General features: G+C 42.4%; 1 protein-coding gene across 4 annotated transcripts in view; it reads right to left on the reverse strand.

The window, feature by feature from the left end:
• The window catches only part of ANKRD28 (ankyrin repeat domain 28), an 805,300-nt gene that overhangs the window by 574,986 nt on the left and 209,626 nt on the right, over positions 1-20,688 (reverse strand). For all 4 annotated transcript variants that reach the window (XM_029589217.1, XM_029589218.1, XM_029589216.1 and 1 more), the window contains exon 4: positions 4,338-4,408. In XM_029589217.1, the coding sequence (XP_029445077.1) occupies positions 4,338-4,408 (71 nt within the window). The remainder of the gene's footprint in view (positions 1-4,337; positions 4,409-20,688) is intronic.

Consider the following 20,688-nt stretch of genomic DNA (forward strand, 5'->3'; position numbering starts at 1 on the left):
TGATCTGACCCAGCATGGCAATTTCTTATGTTCTTATTGGCTAGCTTTTTTAATTCACTTCTGAATAGGAGGGATCCCTTAAAGGGCATCTTTGTGAGGCTTGCCTTAGAGGTCGTGTCCGCTAACCAATTTTGCAGCCATGGCTGTTTTCTGGCCATCACCACTGAGGATACTCCTCTGGCCAAGGTATGCGCACTAGGCCAGAGCTTGCATCCGCTAGGAAGGCCATAGCTGGTTCCTTCGCCTCTCTGGAATGTGCCCCTGAGCTATCTGCCTCTCTCGAGAGAAGTAGACACAAGCAAGCCACCAGGGCACAACAGGAAATGATCTGTAGTGTCATTGCTATTGCATCAAAGACTTGCTTATGGATGGTCTCCAACTGCCTATTCATGCGCATCCTTCAAGGGTGCTCCTCCCTCCTCTGGGATAGTTGTTGCTTCGAAACGGTGCAGACCAGGTCATCCACTTTCTGGAAGTACAGGCATTATCTGGCCTTCGGGTCCAGAGGGTACGGGGGCCTCCAATGCCTGACCTCCTTTAAGGTGGGCTTCCGGAGCATCCCACTCCAGGTCAATCAACTCTTGGATGGCTTCCAGCACCGAGAAATAGCAAGAGGCTTTCCTTAAAGACACCAGGATGGGATTCTTCTTTGGTTCCATCATAAGGTCCATGCCATCAAATCCCAGAGTTTTCAGGGTCTGGGAAACCATGGCCAGCAATTCATCTCTGTAGAAAGATATGTAACATGGTCTGGTATGGCTCCATGCCTGGAGGGATTTTCCCATCTTCCAATGAGTCTCATCCCCTTCATCATCTGTGGTGTCTGGGTCCCTTGTCAGGGGTACAACTTGGTGAGATGAGGCATGTCGGGAGGACAAAGTCTTCCCGGCTGGGGCTCAGCCTAGGCAGGGGCAGGAGCTGACTGCGCTGAACAAAGGCTTGAAGGCCCTGAAAGAATTCCACCCGAGAAAAGGTTGCTGGGTCCATACCTAGCCTGGAGGAACTGGGGTAGGCGCTGCTAACTGCCCTCTTCTGAGGATGCAGCCCTGGGGGATTGCTCAGATCCAGGGTGCCACCGGATAAGGTGGCACCCTGGATCTGAGCTGACTCGTCCTCTAACTGCGAGGGTCCAGGCTTGGAAAAGTTCTGAGAGTCCAGCCCTTCCTGGGCCTCCTCACAGTGCTGACATAGGAAGGATTCTAGGTCAGATTGAGCAGTCCTAATATGGCAGGCAGCACAAAGAGTATCGCTTGTGCTTCTTTGCTGTAGCTTGTGCGTTCAGCCGGCTAGCGCTTGGACTCGAGCGTGCACAAATCCACCCCGACGCGTAAGTATACATTTCCGGTTGTGCACAAGTGTATGTGTGTACTTACTCGCGCATGTATGCACGCGGTTATGCATGCCTGTATGCGCACAGGTATGCACGCATTAAGCACACAGTAGGGCAGACTCACACCGTGCGTACCGACAGTCTATGGGAAAAATGGTGTCGCACAAAACTATGAGCAAGATGGTGCCGCCGCAGCCTGCCACGTGGAGTGCCCACCGAGCCTGAAGTGAGGCCTAGCCCATTGGAGGGCCACTCAACCTGCTCGGAAACCCCCTTCCCTTGCCCCAACAGGATCAGTAATATCGTGGTACGGCGCACCGAGCAAGAGATTAGAGGAAAGACTTAGCGGAGCCCTTCCACGTCTCTGAATCGGAGGAATCCTACTTTTACTTACCTGGGCTCAGCACTTACCGGCTGAGTACAGAGACTGTCCCCAGATGCAGGGGAAGAGGGCTTTGGCTGTCACTGCCACGCTCGGCTTCCTGCACCTGCTGCCTTTCAGCTGCTTCAGCAGCAAAATCTATGGCGGAAACCGGCTACCGGACCAAGGCACACCTCCTCGGGATCTTGGAAACCGCCTCAGAAATTCTCAACTGGGGGAGGGATCATTAGATATCACCACAGGAGAGCAGGGCTCGATCTTTCTCCAATTCAAAGGTAAAATTTCCTTCTTTTAATGATTACTGCAATCCCACTAAACACCAATGCTGGTGTAGGGATAGCACATCCACATCTGCTAGGAGACAGCAAGATACCGAATGGCTGAGGTCACTGCAGGGATATATCGAGGGTGACGTCAGATTTGAAACCTGCCTCTGTCTTCATCTGCTAGCAGGGGATCACAAAACCCATTGGTCCTGAGTTCATCTGGCTACACACTAGGAAAATCAGGCTTTTTTCTTTTGCTATAGAATCACTTCTATGTTTGATGCCTTTTTTATCCTGTTTGCATCTTTAGGTTCAGCACTTCCTGAACTTCCTTATCATATGATGAGTCAATGTTTTATGACATCTGCTGTTCTTATCACTGAACTCAAAAAGGTTCTTTTCTATTTCAAATCAGTTTTTCTCCAATGAGCCCTCAACCACTTTTTTCCTTAAGATAAAAAGGCAAATGAAATCTTGGGGAGAACTCAAATACACCTTTTAAAAAATTAAATATATTACTTCTGAAAATTCACTACACTCCTTTTGGAGGAATGTACAGTGCATTCAGAAAGTATTCAGACCTCGTCACTTTTTACACATTTGTGTTACGTTACAGCCGTATTCTAAAATGGATAATATTCATTTTTTCTCTCCTCAATCTACACAGAATACCAGATGACAAAGTGAAATCAGGTTTGTAGAAATTTGTGCAAATTAATTAAAAATAAACATATATCATATTTACGTAAATATTCAGACCCTTTGCTATAACACTCAAAATTGAGCTCAGATGCATCCTGTTTTCATTGATCATTCTTGAGATGTTTCTCCAACTTGACTGAAGTCCATCTGTGGTAAATTCAACTAATTGGACATGATTTAGAAAGGCACACACCTGTCTATACAAGGTCCCATAGTTTACAGTGCTTGTCAGAACAAAATCATAGCCATGAAGTTGAAGGAAATGTCTGTAAACCTCTGGGGAAGGGTACAAAAAAATTGCTGCAGCATTGAAGACCCCGAAGAACACAGCGGCCTCCATCATTCTTAAATGGAAGAAATCTGGAACCATCAGGACTTTAGAGCTGGCTACCCACCCAAACTGAGCAATCTGGGGAGAAGGGCCTTGGTCAGGGAGGTGACCAAGAACCAGATGGTCACTCTGATAGAGCTCCAGAATTCCGTTGTCGAGATGGGAGAACCTTCCAGAACAATCATCTCTGCAGCACTCCACCAAACAAGCCATTATGGTAGAGTAGCCAGACAGAAGCCACTCCTCGGTAAAAGGAAAATGATAGCCCGCTTGGAGTTGCCAAAAGAAAGATTCTCGGGTCTAATTAAACAAAGATTGAACTAATTTGCTTGAATGCCAAGCATCATGTCTGGAAGAAACCAGGCAATGCTCATTACTAAGCCAATACCATCTCTACGGTAAAGCATGGTGGTGGTAGTATCATGCTGTGGGGATGTTTTTAAACTGTAGGAACAGGGAGACTAATAAGGATCGAGGGAAAGATGAACAAAGCAAAGTACAGAGAGATTCTTGATGAAAACCTGCTCCAGAACACTCTGGACCTCAGACTGGGGTGACAATTTATCTTTCATCAGAAGAACAACACTAAGCAGACAGCCAAGACAACGTAGTAGTGGCTTTGGGACAAGTCTGTAAATGTCCTTGAGTGACCCAGCAAAAGCCCGGACTTGAACCAGATCGAACATCTCTGGAAAAACCTGAAAATAGCTGTATATTAACGCTCCCCATCCAACCTGACAGAATCTGCAGAGAATGGGTGAAAATCCCCAAATCCAGGGTACCAAGATTGTAGCACCATACCCAAGACAACTTGAGGTTGTAATTGCTGTAAAAGGTGCTTCAACAAAGTAATGAATAAAGGGTCAAAATACTTAAGTAAATGTGATATTTCAATTTTTTTTTTAATTTGCACAAATTTCTACAAACCTGATTTGGCTTTGTCATTATGGGGTATTGTGTGTAGACTGAGGAGGGAAAAATGCATATTATCCAATTTAGAATAAGGCTGTAATGCAACAAAATGTGGAAAAAGTGAAGAGATCTGAATACTTTCTGAATGCACTGTAAATAAAAAGTAGAATTAAAAGCAATAGCTGACTGGAGACTCTGCCATATCCTTTAAAAATTCATTCCATAGTTTATCAGGGTAAATTGTTTTATACTGAAAACTAGGACAGCTGTTAGAATTTTCATAGAAAAATAAGAAAAAGAAAACCAAAATGTTTAAAATACTAGAGGTCCTCTTTCATTCTATTTAACATAGGAATGGTGAACTGTGTCATATAGGATCTTATCTATATAAATCATTCTAAATATATTTAATACCTCACTACAAGATGCAACCGCTCTGTGCAAAGGTGTCAACCATTTGCTGTCTTTGGCATTTACTCTAGCTCCTGTAAAAGAAAAAAAAATGAATTAGTTTAATTACAAAACAAAACTGAAGGTATCAATCCCAACAAATAATGCTTTATGCTATTACAATAAGACCTGTGCATTAGAAATTTAGGATCAAATAAATTAGGGATGTTGGAGAAACATACAATCAGCATGGCAACTCTGCTCCTCACTAACTGGGTAGAACCGCAACACATTGCTTACCAAAAGTAAAAATTGTTTACAGCCATCAGTACAAGTCAGCAGAGACTTCTGGGAAAACTGGGGAATTAGATACACCAAAATTATTTGACTACTGAGGAGAAAACACAATTATGGAATCTTATTCACTAAAACCTTTTTTGTCTAAGTTTGTACCTATGCCAAAAATTATTAAACCAAACTAGAAGGTTTGGACTCAGTCATATAATTATAAAAACACAAAATGGAATCAATATGATTTGCAAAGCACGTATACCTGAGAAAATGGGGCAGTGAACAGACGGTAGAGACACTGCAGTAAAATATGTGGTAAAAGCAAGTTTGCTTACCGTAAACGGTGTTTTCCATAGAAAGTAGATGAATTAGCCATGCTGTCTGGGCACGTCCTCCGTGCCACTAGGTGGCGGAGCTCTCTAAGATCACCCAAAGTCTTTTGGAGATGTTTCTCCCTGCATACCAGCCGTCTCCTCAAGGCTCCTCAGTCCATGTCAAAGCAAGATAAAATGGAATGCCGAACTAACCGGGGAGGCAGGCAGGAAAGCATGGCTAATTCATCTGCTATCTACGGAAAACACCATTTACGGTAAGCAAAATTGCTTTTTTCCCATAGATAAGCAGCTGAATTAGCCAAGCTGTCTGGGAGTCACCAGCTGAAGTATTGAGCGTGTAGTTTATGTAATTGTTTATATGTAATTGAAAGCTCGATATTATACAATACGCAGACAGTTCCTATAAGTGAGTTGAAGTAGAAGTGCTCTTGGATAGGATTATCCGCCCCATCTCTGCATCATCTTTGGTTTGTTTGTCTAAACAATAATGAGAAGTGACTGTGTGCAATGAGGACCATGTGGCTGCTTTATAGATGTCTGAGATAGGTATACTGTGAAGATGTGCGACGGAGGCAGCTATTGCTCGTACTTGATGGGCTTTGGGTGTGGAGCATAAGGTTTCAGAATGTTTTTGGTATCAGAAATGGATGCAGTTAGAGATCCAGGATGATAAAGTTTTTAGATACAGGAAGTCCTGGAGCGTTTGGATTGAATCAGAGGAAAGGTTGTGAATGTCTGTTGGTAGACTGAGTTCGTTTCTTGTAATATGCAAGTGCACGTTTGCAGTCTAATGGATGGAGACGCCGCTCGCTGTCATTTGCGTGCGGTTTTGGATGGAATGTTGGCAAAGTAATGGTCTGATTCAAGTGAAAGGTAGAGACCACTTTTGGAAGAAAATTAGGATGTGTTGTGGTAGAATTCAAGATAAGGTCGGTAGTATACTAGCGCTTGGAGTTCACTAATTCGCCTTGCGGATGTAAGGGCGACTAAAAATAGGATTGTCCAGGATAGGTATCGAATATGGCAGCTGTCCATTGGTTCGAAAGGTGGTAACATGAGTTGTTCCAGAACTGGGTTGACATCCCGTGGCACTGATGTTTCTTTAAGGGGGGTCGTAGATGTAGAACACCCTCCATAAAGCGAGAAATTAGAGCATGACAGGCTATTGATTCCGTGTTTAGGGGAGTGTGGTAAGCTGCTATGGCACTAAGGTGAACACAAAGAGAGGCAGTGGCCAGACCTTGAGTATAAAGTAGATGAAGGAAACTAAGAAGAAGTTCCAGTGGACACATTATTTATTTATTTATTTACTTACTTTTATTTACCGACATTCGTGAAGCACATCATGCCGGTTTACAAAGAACTCAGATGAGATACAGCAAAACAATATAGCAGTATAACAAGATAACTTTATAAACAATGTAATATAATATTACTAACCAAAAGAATAAAAGACAGAAACTGAACAAAATAAAACAGTACAAAGGCATTACAAAAGGAACCAATGGAGCAGAAGATTTAAGGAGGGAGGAAGGGGGGGGAGAGGAGGGGGAGGGCGAGGGGAGGGAGGGTGGGTGAGGGTTTAAGTTAGTGGGTCTGCCTTTGCTGAGGAACACCAGGATACGTAATGTGCCCATTTGCGTTGATAATTCTCTCGTGTTAATGGTTTCCTGGATGTGATCAAAATATCTTCCAGTTGAGGTGATATGTTCAGATTTTGGAACATGACCCTTTCAATCTCCATGCAGTGAGATTCAGTGATGCATGTAGTGGATGGAGTAGTGATCCTCGTTGTTGGGTGAGGAGGATCGGGGCATTTCCTAGAGGTATCGGTTTGCAAATTGATAGTTGAACTAGGTAGCTGTACCATGGTTGACGTGGCCATGCTGGAGCGATGAGGATCAAATTCTAACTGGCTTCGATGCACCTCTGTATCGTGCGGGAGATCAGTGAATAGGAGGGAACGCATACAGGAGGTCCTGAGACCAGTCCAGGAGAAAAGCATCTTGTGTCAGCCAGCATGCATTGGGGTACACTGAGCAAAAGAGATAGACTATCTTGTTGTGTTCTGTTGCAAAGTAATCTATTTGAGGAAGACCCCAAATGGAGAAGAGACAGTTGGCAGCATTTTGATCGAACTCCCACTCGAGAGGGTGAAAGATTCTGCTCAACTTGTCTGCCTTGGAGTTGTTGATCCTGGGTAGATACGTGGCTTGGAGGGAGATCTCCTTGGAGTGGGCCCAATCCAGAATCTGTATTGTTTCTCTACAAAGGTTCCATGAATCGGACCCGCCTTGCTTGTTTATGTAAAACATTGCCACTTGATTGTCAGTGTGGATCATGACGACATGGTGCAGAAGGGCATGTTGGAAAGCTTGAAGGGCATACTTGATAGCCCTCAATTCCAAGAAATTTATGTAATAATTGCGCTCATGGGTGGACCATAACCCTTGAGTTTGAAGGTTGGAAAGATGGGCTCCCCAGCCTCTGGGGGAGGCGTCTGTGGTGAGAATCAATTGGTGTCGAAGAGGTCTGAGAAGTGAGCCTTCCGTCAATGCCAGTGGAGTCAGCCACCAGTGGAGGTTGACTCATGTCAGTTGTTAGTTGTACAGGTGTTGATAATGGACTTAGGAATTGAGATCATTGTGTTTTTAGGACCCATTGTAGTCAGATATGCAGTCTCATGTGTGGGATCACAAAGATGCATGCTGCCATGTGACCCAGCAAACTTAAGACTTGATGGGCTGAAGTTCTGGCAAGTTGTAAAAGATGCTGAACCAGTGTAGCGAGAGCCAGTGCTCAAGGTTGTGGTAGGAAAGCTCTGTCTTGAATGGTGTCTATAGAAGCTCCTATAAAGGTCAGCATTTGTGTCTGTTGTGGATATGAGTTTTCGTAATTTATGAGAAGACTTAGACTGTCTAGGCAGTTTATCGTCTGAAGTAAATTGTTCCGTAGAAGGATTGGATTGGGGCTACTAACAGTCAGTCATCTAGATATGGAAAGATTTGAATTCCCTGTCGACACTAGACATTTCGTGAATACTCTTGGTGCAGAAGCGAGATCTAACTGAAGAACTTTGTACTGGAAATGTCTCATGTTCATCTGAAAACAGAGGTAAGTCCAAGAATTTGGATGCATTGGTATATGGGCGTACACGTCTTTCAGAACTATGGAGCACATCCAGTCTCCTGGTTTTAGGAAGGGAAGAATGGATTTGAGAGAGGTCATTTTGAATTTCTCCTTAGTTATGAATTTGTTGAGGGAACGTAGGTCTAGAATAGTGTGGAGCCCCCCCCCCCCCCCCGATTTTTTGGGGATGAGGAAGTATTGTGAATAGAATCACTTGTGGTATGAGGATGCAGGCATCTCCTGTATAAGTGTTGGTGGAGTAGCTGGTGTACGTCCCGAAGGAGAATTTCCCGATGAACTCCCTGGTGCTTGGATGCCACTGGATGTGGTAGTGATGGAAGGGATGTAAAATTGAGAGAGTATCCGTTCCATATGATATTGAGGACTCATGAGTCCGATGTTATAGTGCTCCATTGAGACAGAAAGTGGGACAGCCATCCTCCAACTTTCTGGTCGGGTAGTGGTGGCTGTGTTATCCCTAAAAGCTTTGCTGATTTTTGAATGGTTGAGGATCAGCTGCATGGTGTGGCTGACTGGGATCGCGTGACCGCTGACAAGGAGCTGGCTGTTGGTAATGCTGTTGACGAGGAGTTGGATATTGCTGTGGCCTTTAGACAGGGTAAGGAAGATATTGGCTGGGATAAGGTTTTTTATATGAACAGAAGGGTCACTTAAAGGATGGTGTCTCGTGCTGAGTTAGCGAGAGTACTGCTACCTTTTGTTCTTTTAATTTAGCAACAGTTTCCGTCAATTTGTCTCCGAACAAATTGTCTGGTCTACAGGGAAGACTGGCAAGCTTTTCATGCACGTCATCACGTATGACACTTGCACGTAACCAAGCCAGTCGCCTAGCTGTTTTTGCTGAGGTTTCAAATCCCTCATAATAGATCGCATGAGATGACGAAGACCCTTCTTCCATATCATGGAATTCAGGTGGAGTGGTGTTATCAAGCGATCCCTGCTGCAAAATAGGTTTCAAAGATTGCAGACACTCAAAGGTATTGCGCCACATAAAATTGATGATTTTGTATTTTGACGTTTAGAACCCCTGATTGGTAAGCTTTTTTAGCGAAATCATCCAAAGTTTTATTGTCACGACCTGGTGGGTTGTTTGAGTGTAGCCTGGTTTTCCTTGCTTTCTGCATGGCTGATTCTACAACCACTGAAGCGTGTGGTAGTTGTATGTTTGTGTAGAAAGGTGAGTCACATATTCTATATTTCAAGTCTGTTTTCCTCGAGTCCCAGGACTTTTCCAAGAGTGAATCTAAAACTGGATGGAAAGGTAGTGCTGTAGGTTCAGCAGGAGTGTCAAAAATTTTTAAGAACGCCAAACATTTCTTGTCTGGGGTCTGGTATCTTTTTGGTTTCCATGCCCAACCGGAGACCCACTTTTTCCAGAAATTGAGAATATGTGAGATCTTTTGGCGGGGAGATGGGCTCCGGTGGCAACTCTTGTGGGTCGGACGGGTATCCCGTTGATGATCCCGGAGAAGAAGATGAAGAGTCACTCAGTAGAGGTGAAGGGGCTCTAGGTAGTGTTTTCGGTGCTGGTCCCGGCTGAGGGGACGAAGGCCTCTCTTGTGGTTCAGCGGGAAGAGGTTGGTGTTTCTCAATGGATTCCAAAAATTGAGATAAAATGCTAGTAATTTGCAAGATGGTATTTGAAGCCGAAGTTGAAGTGGATGGTGTTGGCTTTGTTTGGAGATGTGATGGTAATACATCCACTTTTTGAATATTAGTGTCAGTAGCCTTTGGATGGCTCTCATCCACGGGCGAATGAACCGGTTCTGGCAGATCCCAGACTTCGTGTCTATGAGAAGTCATAGACAGTACAGAGAGAACTTCCGAAGAAGTAAAAGAAGAAAAAGAGTCGGATCTCCGTGGGGGAGATGGACTTTATTCCAGTGATAACACTAATGGTGAAGGACTTCTTCTTCTTTTATATTCTGTAAAGTGCTTTTTGTGTGTTATGCCTGGTTGCGTCGGCAGCGTCGGTTGTACAAGTTGTGTGCCATTTTGCTTCGGTTTTGACGCAGTGTCTTGGGTACGTCGATGCATGGAGTCGGAGCGTCGATGGTGTGTTGACACGTCAGTGCGTCGATATACTTTCAGTGCTTCGGATCTTCGATGCCGTGAAGTTTCTTCAACGCATTCATGCCAAGGTGCCTCGACGTCATGAGGCATTGACGCATGTGATGCGGAACGCGATCTCAGCGCATCTCCCGCGCTCTGCGTCAGTTGGATTTTGGATTTTTTACTTTTCTTTGAACTGGGAGGCTCCGCAGAGGTAGGCCTTTGGTGGCCTTGGGCTTTGGGAGTCGACTTCAGTCCCGGAGCCGATTTTACTGAAGTTTCAGAGGGGGCATACGAGCCCGATGCTCCCTCTCTTAAACAGGTGATTTTCTCAGCTCTTTGGCGCTGTGCCCGTGGGGACATGCGGCTGCAGTCCCTGCAATTAGCCTGGTCATGTCTAGGACCGAGGCATAAATAACAAAATTGGTGTCTGTCACAGACATGATTTTCCCACATTCACAAAACTTAAACCCTGGTCTAGGCATGTTTAGTGAAGGGAGTATCCTTTTCCAAGGTTTAAAACAGTTTCCTGTCAGGTTTTTTCCACAGAAGTTTTCCTTTCCTCACAGAGAGAAGAGCTTCGCATGCATTCAGTTGTGCGGAAAAAAACAGACTGAGGAGCCTCGAGGAGACACGGCTGGTATGCAGGGAGGAACACCTCACCAAAAAACTTTGGGTGATCTTAGAGAGCTCCGCCACCTAGTGGCACGGAGGACGTACCCAGACAGCATGGCTAATTCAGCTACTTATCTATGGGAAAACCTACCATCAAGCCAGAAATGAAATCTGACCAGGGACAGCACAGAACAGCACCCCCAAACAGAAGCTTGACCCTACATAACATAAGAACATAAGATATTCCATACTGAGTCAGACCAAGGGTCCATCAAGCCTAGCATCCTGTCTCCAACAGTGGCCAATCCAAGTCACAAGTACCTAGCAAGTACCCAAACATTAAATAAATCACAAACTACTACTGCTTATTAATTAATAGCAGTTTATTGATTTTGCCTCTAGGAACTTATCCAAACCTTTTTTAAACCCACTTACACTAACTGCTGTAACCACATCCTCTGGCAATGAATTCCAGAGCTTAACTATGTGCCAAGTGAAAAAGAATTTTGTTCAATTTGTTTTAAATGAGCTACTTGCTAACTTCATGGAATGCCCCCTGGTCCTTCTATTATCTGAGAGAGTAAATAACTGATTTACATTAACTTGTTCAAGTCCTATCATGATTTTGTAGACCTCTATCCTATCCCACCTCAGTCATCTCTTCTCCAACAGCCCTAACTTCTTTAGCCTTTCCTCATAGGGCAGCCGTTCCATGTCCCTTATTTTGATCACCCTTTTCTGCACTTTCTCCAATGCAACTATATCTTTTTTGAGATGCGGTGACCAGACCTGCACACAGTATTCAAGATGCAGTCTCACCATGGAGTGATACAAAGCCATTTTGACATCCTTTTATTTGCCATTCCCTTCCTAATAATTCCTATCATACTGTTTGCTTTTTTGATCGTCACAGCACACAGAGACAACGATTTCAATATATTATCCACTATGACGCCTAGATCTCTTTCCTGGGTGGTAACTTCTAAGATAGAACCTAACATTGGGTAACTACAGCAAGGGTTATTTTTCCCTATATGCATCACTTTGCACTCATTCAGGTTAAATTTCATCTGCCATTTGGAAGCCCACTCTTCCAGTCTGCAAGGTCCTCTTGCAAATCATCACAATCTGCTTGAGCTTTAACTTCTCTGCATAATTTTGGTCATCCGCAAATTTGATTACCTTACTCATCATAACCCTTTCCAGATCATTTATAAATATATTAAAAAGCACCAATCCAAGAACAGATCCGTGAGGCACTCCACTATTTACCTTTTTCAACTATGAAAACAGACCATTTCATCCTACTCAGTTTCCTGACTTTTAATCAGCTTGCAATTCACAAAAGGACATAGCTTCCTATTCCATGACATTTTAGTTTTCTTAGAAGTCTCTCATGTGGGACTTTGTTGAACATTCTGAAAATCCAAATATATCACATCTATCGTTTACCTTTGTCCACATGATTATTCACCCCCTTCAAAAAAATGTAGGAGATTTGTGAGGCAAGACTTCCCTTGGGCAAATCCATGCTGTTTCCATCAATCCATGTCTATCTAAATGTTTTGTGATTTTATTTTTTTATAACAGTTTCCATGATTTTTCCCAGCACTGAAGTCAGACTCACTAGTCTGTCCCTGTTATTGTACTTTCTGTAAGCAGTAACTATTTTACTGTTATTTCATAATTTTTTCCTTTTTCATTCTCTCTATTTTAATGGTTCTTTGTATTACTTCAGCAGAACATATAAATTGTCATGCCAATAAAGTTATCTGAATCTGACACAGAAGTGAAGCCATAAAGGTGAAGTATAGTGAGGAAAGAGGAGAGGGTAAAAACCAGAGGAGAATGTACATATTGCACAGCTAGACATTCTAGTTATGGTTGAACAAAGAATCGGGAAAAAATGGCATGCAAGAGGCTTTGCTTCACTCCACTCCAATAGTTTAACAGCTGATTACCTGCATACAAGACACAGCCCATGAATCATTTATAGTAAAATATTTGATGGAGTTATAACCTCTATTGCCTTCTTGTTATCAATCACTGAAGTATTTGATCTGATTACAAGTCACATATGACTGATAAGAAATCCTCTTTTACATCAATGCACTCCTACGCTACAGCAGTGTATTGGTGCATTTCCCTTTTTTTTTTTTTTTTTTTTTTTTTAAGACTAAATCCAATTGAAGCAGAAATGTTGAATGAAGAATCACAGAAAGCAGAGGTTGCTTACTTGTAACAGGTGCTCTCTGAGGACAGCAGGATGGCAGTCTTCACAATTAGGTGACATCACTAGATGAAGCCTGGCATAAAACTTTTTATCTCAAAGTTTCTAGAACTTTGAGCATGCCATACTACCATGCATCAAAGCAGGGGCCCCTTCAGTCTAATTCCTTAGCAAATCTTTGGAGAATCCAACTCCAAGGGGAGGGAGGCAATTTTCATGAGGACTAACATCCCTGCTGTCCTCAAAAAACATCTGTTACAGGTAAGAAACTCTGCTTTCTCCAAGGACAAGCAGGATGGCAATTCTCAGAAGTAGGGATTCCCTAGTTACAGACTTCTCCAAATGAAAAAAGGGGAAAGAACCAACATAATGCCAAGGACAACCAAATTGTTTTTGGAGCAGCAAGCCTTTTTTCTGTATATGCCTTTTTAAAGGGCCAACTTGGAACACAAACAAAAAGAGTTGAGTTCTACACCTCAGAGACTCCTCAGGACAGACTGGCCAAAAAATATAGTCATGTCTGGAGTCCCATCCAAATAAAAATGCAATGTGAATGTATGGCAAAAACTCAATGTCACAGTTTTACAGATACCCTCTATGGAGGCCAATCTTCAATGGGTTACAGACAGTGCCATGGCTTTGACTATACGAGCCTCAACATGACCCACCAGATTCAGACCCGCCTGAGCATAACAGAAGGATATGCAATCTACTAGCCACATGGATAATGTGTGTTTGGCAATGGCAAAAACACACGTTTGCTAGTGTCAAAAGAAACACAAAGTGGGGGGGGGGGGGGGGGGGTGTTAGACATTTTATAGGCTTCAGTCCACTCCAGGCAGAATGCCAAAGTTTTTATAGTTCAAACTGTCAGCGCCTCTTCATATTAAGGGTCATCTGGTCTGGGAAAGAAGGTTGGAAGGGAAACTGAGTGATTAGATAAAAGTCCAAAAATAACATAAAAATTAAAGAAATTGCCATGTGGGTCCAACCAAGGGTCCATCAAACCCAGCATCCTGTTTCCAACAGAGGCCAAACCAGGCCACAAGAACCTGGCAATCATTCAAACACCAAGAAGATCCCATTCTACGGATGCAATTAATAACAATGGCTATTCTCTAAGTAAACTTGATTAATAGCAGTTAATGGACTTCTCCTCCAAGAACTTATCCAAACCTTTTTTGAACCCAGCTACACTAATTACATCCTCTGGCAACAAATTCCAGAACTTTATTGTGCGTTGAGTGAAAAAGAATTTTCCCCGATTAGTCTTAAATGTGCTACTTGCTAACTTCATGGAATGCCCCCTACTCCTCCTATTATCTGAAAGTGTAAATAACAGATTCACATCTACTCATTCAAGACCTCTCATGATCTTAAAGACCGCTATCATATCCCCCCTCAGCCATCTCTTCTCCAAGCTGAACAGCCCTGACCTCTTCAGCCTTTCCTCACAGGGGAGCTGCTCCATTCCCTTTATCATTTTGGTTGCCCTTCTCTGTACCTTCTCCATCACAACTATATCTTTTTTGAGATGTGGCGACCAGAATTGTACAACGTATTCAAGGTGCAGTCTCACCATGGAGCGATACAGAGGCATTATGACATTTTCTGTTTTATTAATCATTCCCTTCCTAATAATTCCTAACATTCTGTTTGCTTTTTTGACTGCTGCAGCACACTGAGCCGATGATTTCAAAGTATTATCCACTATGATGCCTAGATCTTTTTCCTGGGTGGTAGCTACTAATATGGAACCTAACATTGTGTAACTACATCATAATCCGCTTGTGATTTAACTACTCTGAATAATTTTGTATCATCCTCAAATGTGATAACCTTACTCGTATTACTTTCCAGATCATTTATAAATATATTGAAAAGCAGTGGTCCAAGTACAGATCCATGAGGCACTCTACTGTTTACCCTTTTCTACTGAGAAAATTGACCATTTAATCCTACTCTCTGTTTCCTGTCTTTTAACCAGTTTGTAATTCACGAAAGGACATCGCCTCCTATCCCATGACTTTTTAGTTTTCTTAGAAGCCTCTCATGAGGTACTTTGTCAAACACCTTCTAAAATCCAAATACACTACATCTACCGGTTCACATTTATCCACATGTTTATTAACCTCTTCAAAAAAATGAAGCAGATTTGTTAGGCAAGACTTCCCTTGAGTAAATCCATGTTGACTATGTTCCATTAAACCATGTCTTTCTATATGCACTACGATTTTGATCTTTAGAATAATTTCCACTATTTTTCCCAGCACTGAAGTCAGGTTCACTGGTCTATAGTTACCCCGATTGCCCCTAGAGCCCTTTTTAAATATTGAAGTTACATTGGCCACCCTCCAGTCTTTAGGTACAATGGATGATTTTAATGATAGGTTACAAATTTTAACTAATAGATCAGACATTTCATTTTTTAGTTCCTTCAGTACCCTAGGATGCATACCATCCGGTCCAGGTGATTTGCTACTCTTTAGTTTGTCAATCTGGCCTACTACATCTTCCAGGTTCACAGTAATTTGGTTCAGTTCGTCTGACTCAACGACCTTGAAAATCATCTCCGGAACTGGTACCTTAAACAGAATTTTAGGGGGGTGGGTGAGAACCACCCTATCATGGAAAACCTTGGTTTAAAGTGGATAAGTTACTAGAGCCTGGAGTGCACCAACTCTGCGCTCCAAAGTCACCAATCCCAAAAATACAAGCTTCTAGGTAAGATGCTTCAGCTCACAGGCATACAGAGGCTCAAAATGGAGCTTTCATCAGAAGAGTCAATCTCACACTGAACTATCTAGATACTGTGAGAGGCTTGATGGGAGACTACAAGTGAAGAAAGTCCCACATGAATTGGATAACTAAAGGTTGTACAGACATAGGTCTACCTTCTAATATGGTGGTTATAAGTAACAACTGTACTGAGATGAACCCTTAGTGAGTTGGATTTTGAGACCCGACTGAAAAATGCAGAAAGTAATCCAGAAGCTTTTGTGCGGAGTACAAAAGATCTAGAACCTTTTTCTCATACCAAAATCCAAGATTTCTAGCTGGATGAATTAGCCATGACATATGAATTATGTCATATAACAGCACCGAATGGATCCATCTCTCAAAGCGTAGTAAAAGTCTTGCTGAGCATTTTCAGATATTCTTGCGTGTATACTAACTCATGAGCCCTTCAGTCTATTTTGCAGCTTAATCTTTAGCAAGGTAGTCAACTCTCTGGGGAGGCAGGCAGGAAATAAGCATGTCTAATTCTTCCTGTCTGCTGAGAACTTCTATTTACAGGTAAGCAAACTTGCTTTCTCAATCGACAAGCAGGGCTGAGTTACTATGACATATGGATAGGCTCAAACTGAGATTTGTACTGTGGAACACTTCTGAACGATCAATCCACTCTCACCAGTAAAGACTGGACTAGTAGGTGAACTGGTTGTGCAGAAGGGCTTATCCAAAAACTGTCATCCCTTCATCCGCTGTCCAGACAGTAGTGAGATGTGAAGGTGTGCACAGACAACCAAGTTGGAGCTTTGCAGATGTCTTCAACTGAAGCAATCCTTAGGTGAGCCACTGAAGCCGCCGTAGCTCTTACTTGATAAGTCTCCATAGTCTAATCTGTAAATCAGCCAGCACATAATGTGCAATACACTCCACCAGTCAATTGGGTAGAGTTCTCTTGGCAACTGCTATTTCCAATCTATTAGGATCAAATGATACAAACAAATGAGAAATCTGACAATGAAGCTAAGTTCTTCTCAAATAATAGGCCAAGGATCTCTTATAATTCAAGAAATAGAGAGATTTCTTACCCTTATGTGAATGAGGTCCTGGAAAAAAGTAGGAAGAAAAATGGCTTGATTGATATGAAAAGCTGACATCACCTTTGGAAGAATCTTCAGGTCAGTACATATGACCACCCTATTGAAGGTATGGTGAATAGGAGACCAGTGTTTACAATTCACTGCCCCAATGATCAAATGTGATGGCTACCAAAAATGTAATTTTCTATGACAACTTAACTGACTCTAGAGGTTCAAATGGAGGCTTCATAAGATGAGCTAAGACAACATTAAGATCCCAAGGCAAAGGAGGTTTATTATGCCACAATTCCTTCATAAATGTTGAATCCAAGGATTAATAGATATTGGTGCACTCTCCACCTGTTGATGGTATACCACAACAGCACTGAGACATATTTTCACCAAGGATATACTGAGCCCCAATGAAGAAAGGGAAAGCTAGTAATGGAGCAGCCAGCTTGACACCTGGCCAAGAACCTTTTCCATTTACAGCTATTGGATTTTCTATAGATTCTATAATTGCAAATAGAGATCTAGACCTCATCCGCTACCTTTGGAAGAAGATGGGAGGAAACTACTGTATGTCAAACATCCATAATATGAAGGCTGGAGAGAAGAGGTTCGGATAGCAGAGTTGTCTGTTTTCCTGCATGACGGGTTTGGAAGCCTCAGACAACTGAATGAAGTAGGGGAACCGCACCCGTCTTGGCCATGTTGGAGCAATGAGAATTATTCTAGCACGGCCTCGAAACATTTTCTGAATTGTCCTTGCAATTAACAGGAATTGATGGATATGCTAATAAAAGGCTGACATCCCAGTGTAGCAGAAGAGCATCGAAAGCTTAACTAAACCTGCTTGGAAGCATGAAACCAAACTTTTTAACTTTCCTGTTGCTCTCTGAAGCAAACAAGTGTATTGTCAGCTGACCACAGAGATTGAAGAACCTATCCACCAACAGAAGGATGTGGCTGAGGCAGTCTGCTAGAGTGTTTAGGAATTTTGGAAGATATGTTACTTGTAGATGAGCACCGTGACTGACAGCCCACTTCTTGACAGAGGGAAAATAAGCCTGTGCCCCCTTAATTGTTTACATAGAACATTGCTACTTGATTGCTTGAATTAAGATTCTCATTCCTACCAGACGTGAGAGAAAACCTTTAATGCATATCGAATAACACACAGCTCTAGGAGGTTTATCTGAAGATGGCTCTCTGTCAAAGATCACATCCCTTGAGTCTGAGCAGTACCAATATGAGCTCCCTACATCCTGATGCAAGCATCTGTGGAAAAGGGCACTAGGTGAGGCTAAGCCCACAGAGGACGACCCACTTCCAGGACTGGTTTCAACCAGCATTGTAAGGCTGCTTTAGAACATAAGAACATGCTATACTGGGTCAGACCAAGGGTCCATCAAGTCCAGCATCCTGTTTCCAACAGTGGCCAATCCAGGCAATAAGAACCTGGCAGGTACCCAAAAACTAAGTCTATTCCATGTTACTGTTGCTAGTAATAGCGGTGGTTATTATCTAAGTCAACTTAATTAATAGCAGGTAATGGATTTCTCCTCCAAGAACTTATCCAATCCTTTTTTAAACACAGCTATACTAACTGCACTAACCACATCTTCTGGCACAAATTCCAGAGTTTAATTGTGCATTGAGTGAAAGAATTTTCTCCGATTAGTTTTAAATGTGCCACATGCTAACTTCATGGAGTGGCCCCCTAGTCTTTCTATTATCCGAAAGAGTAAAATACCGATTCACATCTACCCGTTCTAGACATCTCATGATTTTAAACACCTCTATTATATCCCCCTCAGCCGTCTCTTCTCCAAGCTGAAAAGTCCTAATCTCTTTAGTCTTTCCTCATAGGGGAGCTGTTCCATTCCCTTTATCATTTTGGTCGCCCTTCTCTGTACCTTCTCCATCGCAATTATATCTTTTTTGAGATGCGGCGACCAGAATTGTATACAGTATTCAAGGTGCGGTCTCACCATGGAGCGATACAGAGGCATTATGACATTTTCCGTTTTATTCACCATTCCCTTTCTAATAATTCCCAACACTGTTTGCTTTTTTGATTGCCGCAGCACACTGAACGGACGATTTCAATGTGTTATCTACTCTGACGCCTAGGTCTCTTTCTTGGGTAGTAGCATCTAATATGGAACCTAACATTGTGTAACTATAGCATGGGTTATTTTTCCCTATATGCATCACCTTGCACTTGTACACATTAAATTTCATCTGCCATTTTGACGCCTAATTTTCCAGCTTCACAAGGTCTTCCTGCAATTTATCACAATCTGCTTGTGATTTAACTACTCTGAACAATTTTGTATCATCTGCAAATCTGATTACCTCACTTGTCGTATTTCTTTCCAGATTATTTATAAATATATTGAAAAGTAAGGGTCCCAATACAGATCTCTGAGGCACTCCACTGCCCACACCCTTCCACTGAGAAAATTGTCCATTTAATCCTACTCTCTGTTTCCTGTCTTTTAGCCAGTTTGTAATCCACGAAAGGACATCGCCACCTATCCCATGACTTTTTATTTTTCCTAGAAGCCTCTCATAAGGAACTTTGTCAAATGCCTTCTGAAAATCCAAGTACACTACATCTACAGTTTCACCTTTATCCACATGTTTATTAACTCCTTCAAAAAAGTGAAGCAGATTTGTGAGGCAAGACTTGCCTTGGGTAAAGCCATGCTGACTTTGTTCCATTAAACCATGTCTTTCTATATGTTCTGTGATTTTGATGTTTAGAATACTTTCCACTATTTTTCCTGGCACTGAAGTCAGGCTAACTGGTCTGTAGTTTCCCGGATCGCCCCTGGAGCCCTTTTTAAATATGGGGGTTACATTAGCTATCCTCCAGTCTCCAGGTACAATGGATGATTTTAATGATAGGTTACAAATTTTTACTAATAGGTCTGAAATTTCATTTTTTAGTTCCTTCAGAACTCTGGGGTGTATACCATCCGTTCCAGGTGATTTACTACTCTTCAGTTTGTCAATCAGGCCTACCACATCTTCTAGGTTCACTGTGATTTGATTCAGTCCATCTGAATCATTGCCCATGAAAACCTTCTCCAGTACGGGTACCTCCCAGACATCCTCTTCAGTAAACACCGAAGAAAAGAAATCATTTAATCTTTCCGCAATGGCCTTATCTTCTCTAAGTGCCCCTTTAACCCCTCGATCATCTAACGGTCCACCTGACTCCCTCACAGGCTTTCTGCTTCGGATATATTTTTAAAAGTTTGTACTGTGAGTTTCTGCCTCTACGGCCAACTTCTTTTCAAATTCTCTCTTAGCCTGTCTTATCAATGTCTTACATTTGACTTGCCAACATTTATGCATTATCCTATTTTCTTCTGTTGGATCCTTCTTCCAATTTTTGAATGAAGATCTTTTGGCTAAAATAGCTTCTTTCTCCTCCCCTTTTAACCATGCCGGTAATCGTTTTGCCTTCTTTCCACCTTTCTTAATGTGTGGAATACATCTGGATTTTGCTTCTAGGATGGTATTTTTTTTTAACAATGACCACGCCTCTTGCACACTTTTTACTTTTGTAGCTGCTCCTTTCAGTTTTTTTCTAACTATTTTTCTCATTTTATCAAAGTTTCCCTTTTGAAAGTTTAGCACGAGAGCCGTGGATTTGCTTACTGTCCCCTTCCAGTCATTAAATCAAATTTGATCATATTATGATCACTATTGCCAAGCGGCCCCACCACCATTACCCCTCTGTCAAAGATCACATCCCTTTCATCCCAATCACTGAGATGCCATAAAATGATTGCCAGAGTAGGTTCCACTGACATCAAAGGCACCACTGAAGAACTCATGTTCAGCGGAGTCATTGGAGTGACATGCATTTTCACAGC

Source organism: Rhinatrema bivittatum, chromosome 2 (genome assembly GCF_901001135.1).
Source record: "Rhinatrema bivittatum chromosome 2, aRhiBiv1.1, whole genome shotgun sequence".
NCBI lineage: Eukaryota > Metazoa > Chordata > Amphibia > Gymnophiona > Rhinatrematidae > Rhinatrema > Rhinatrema bivittatum.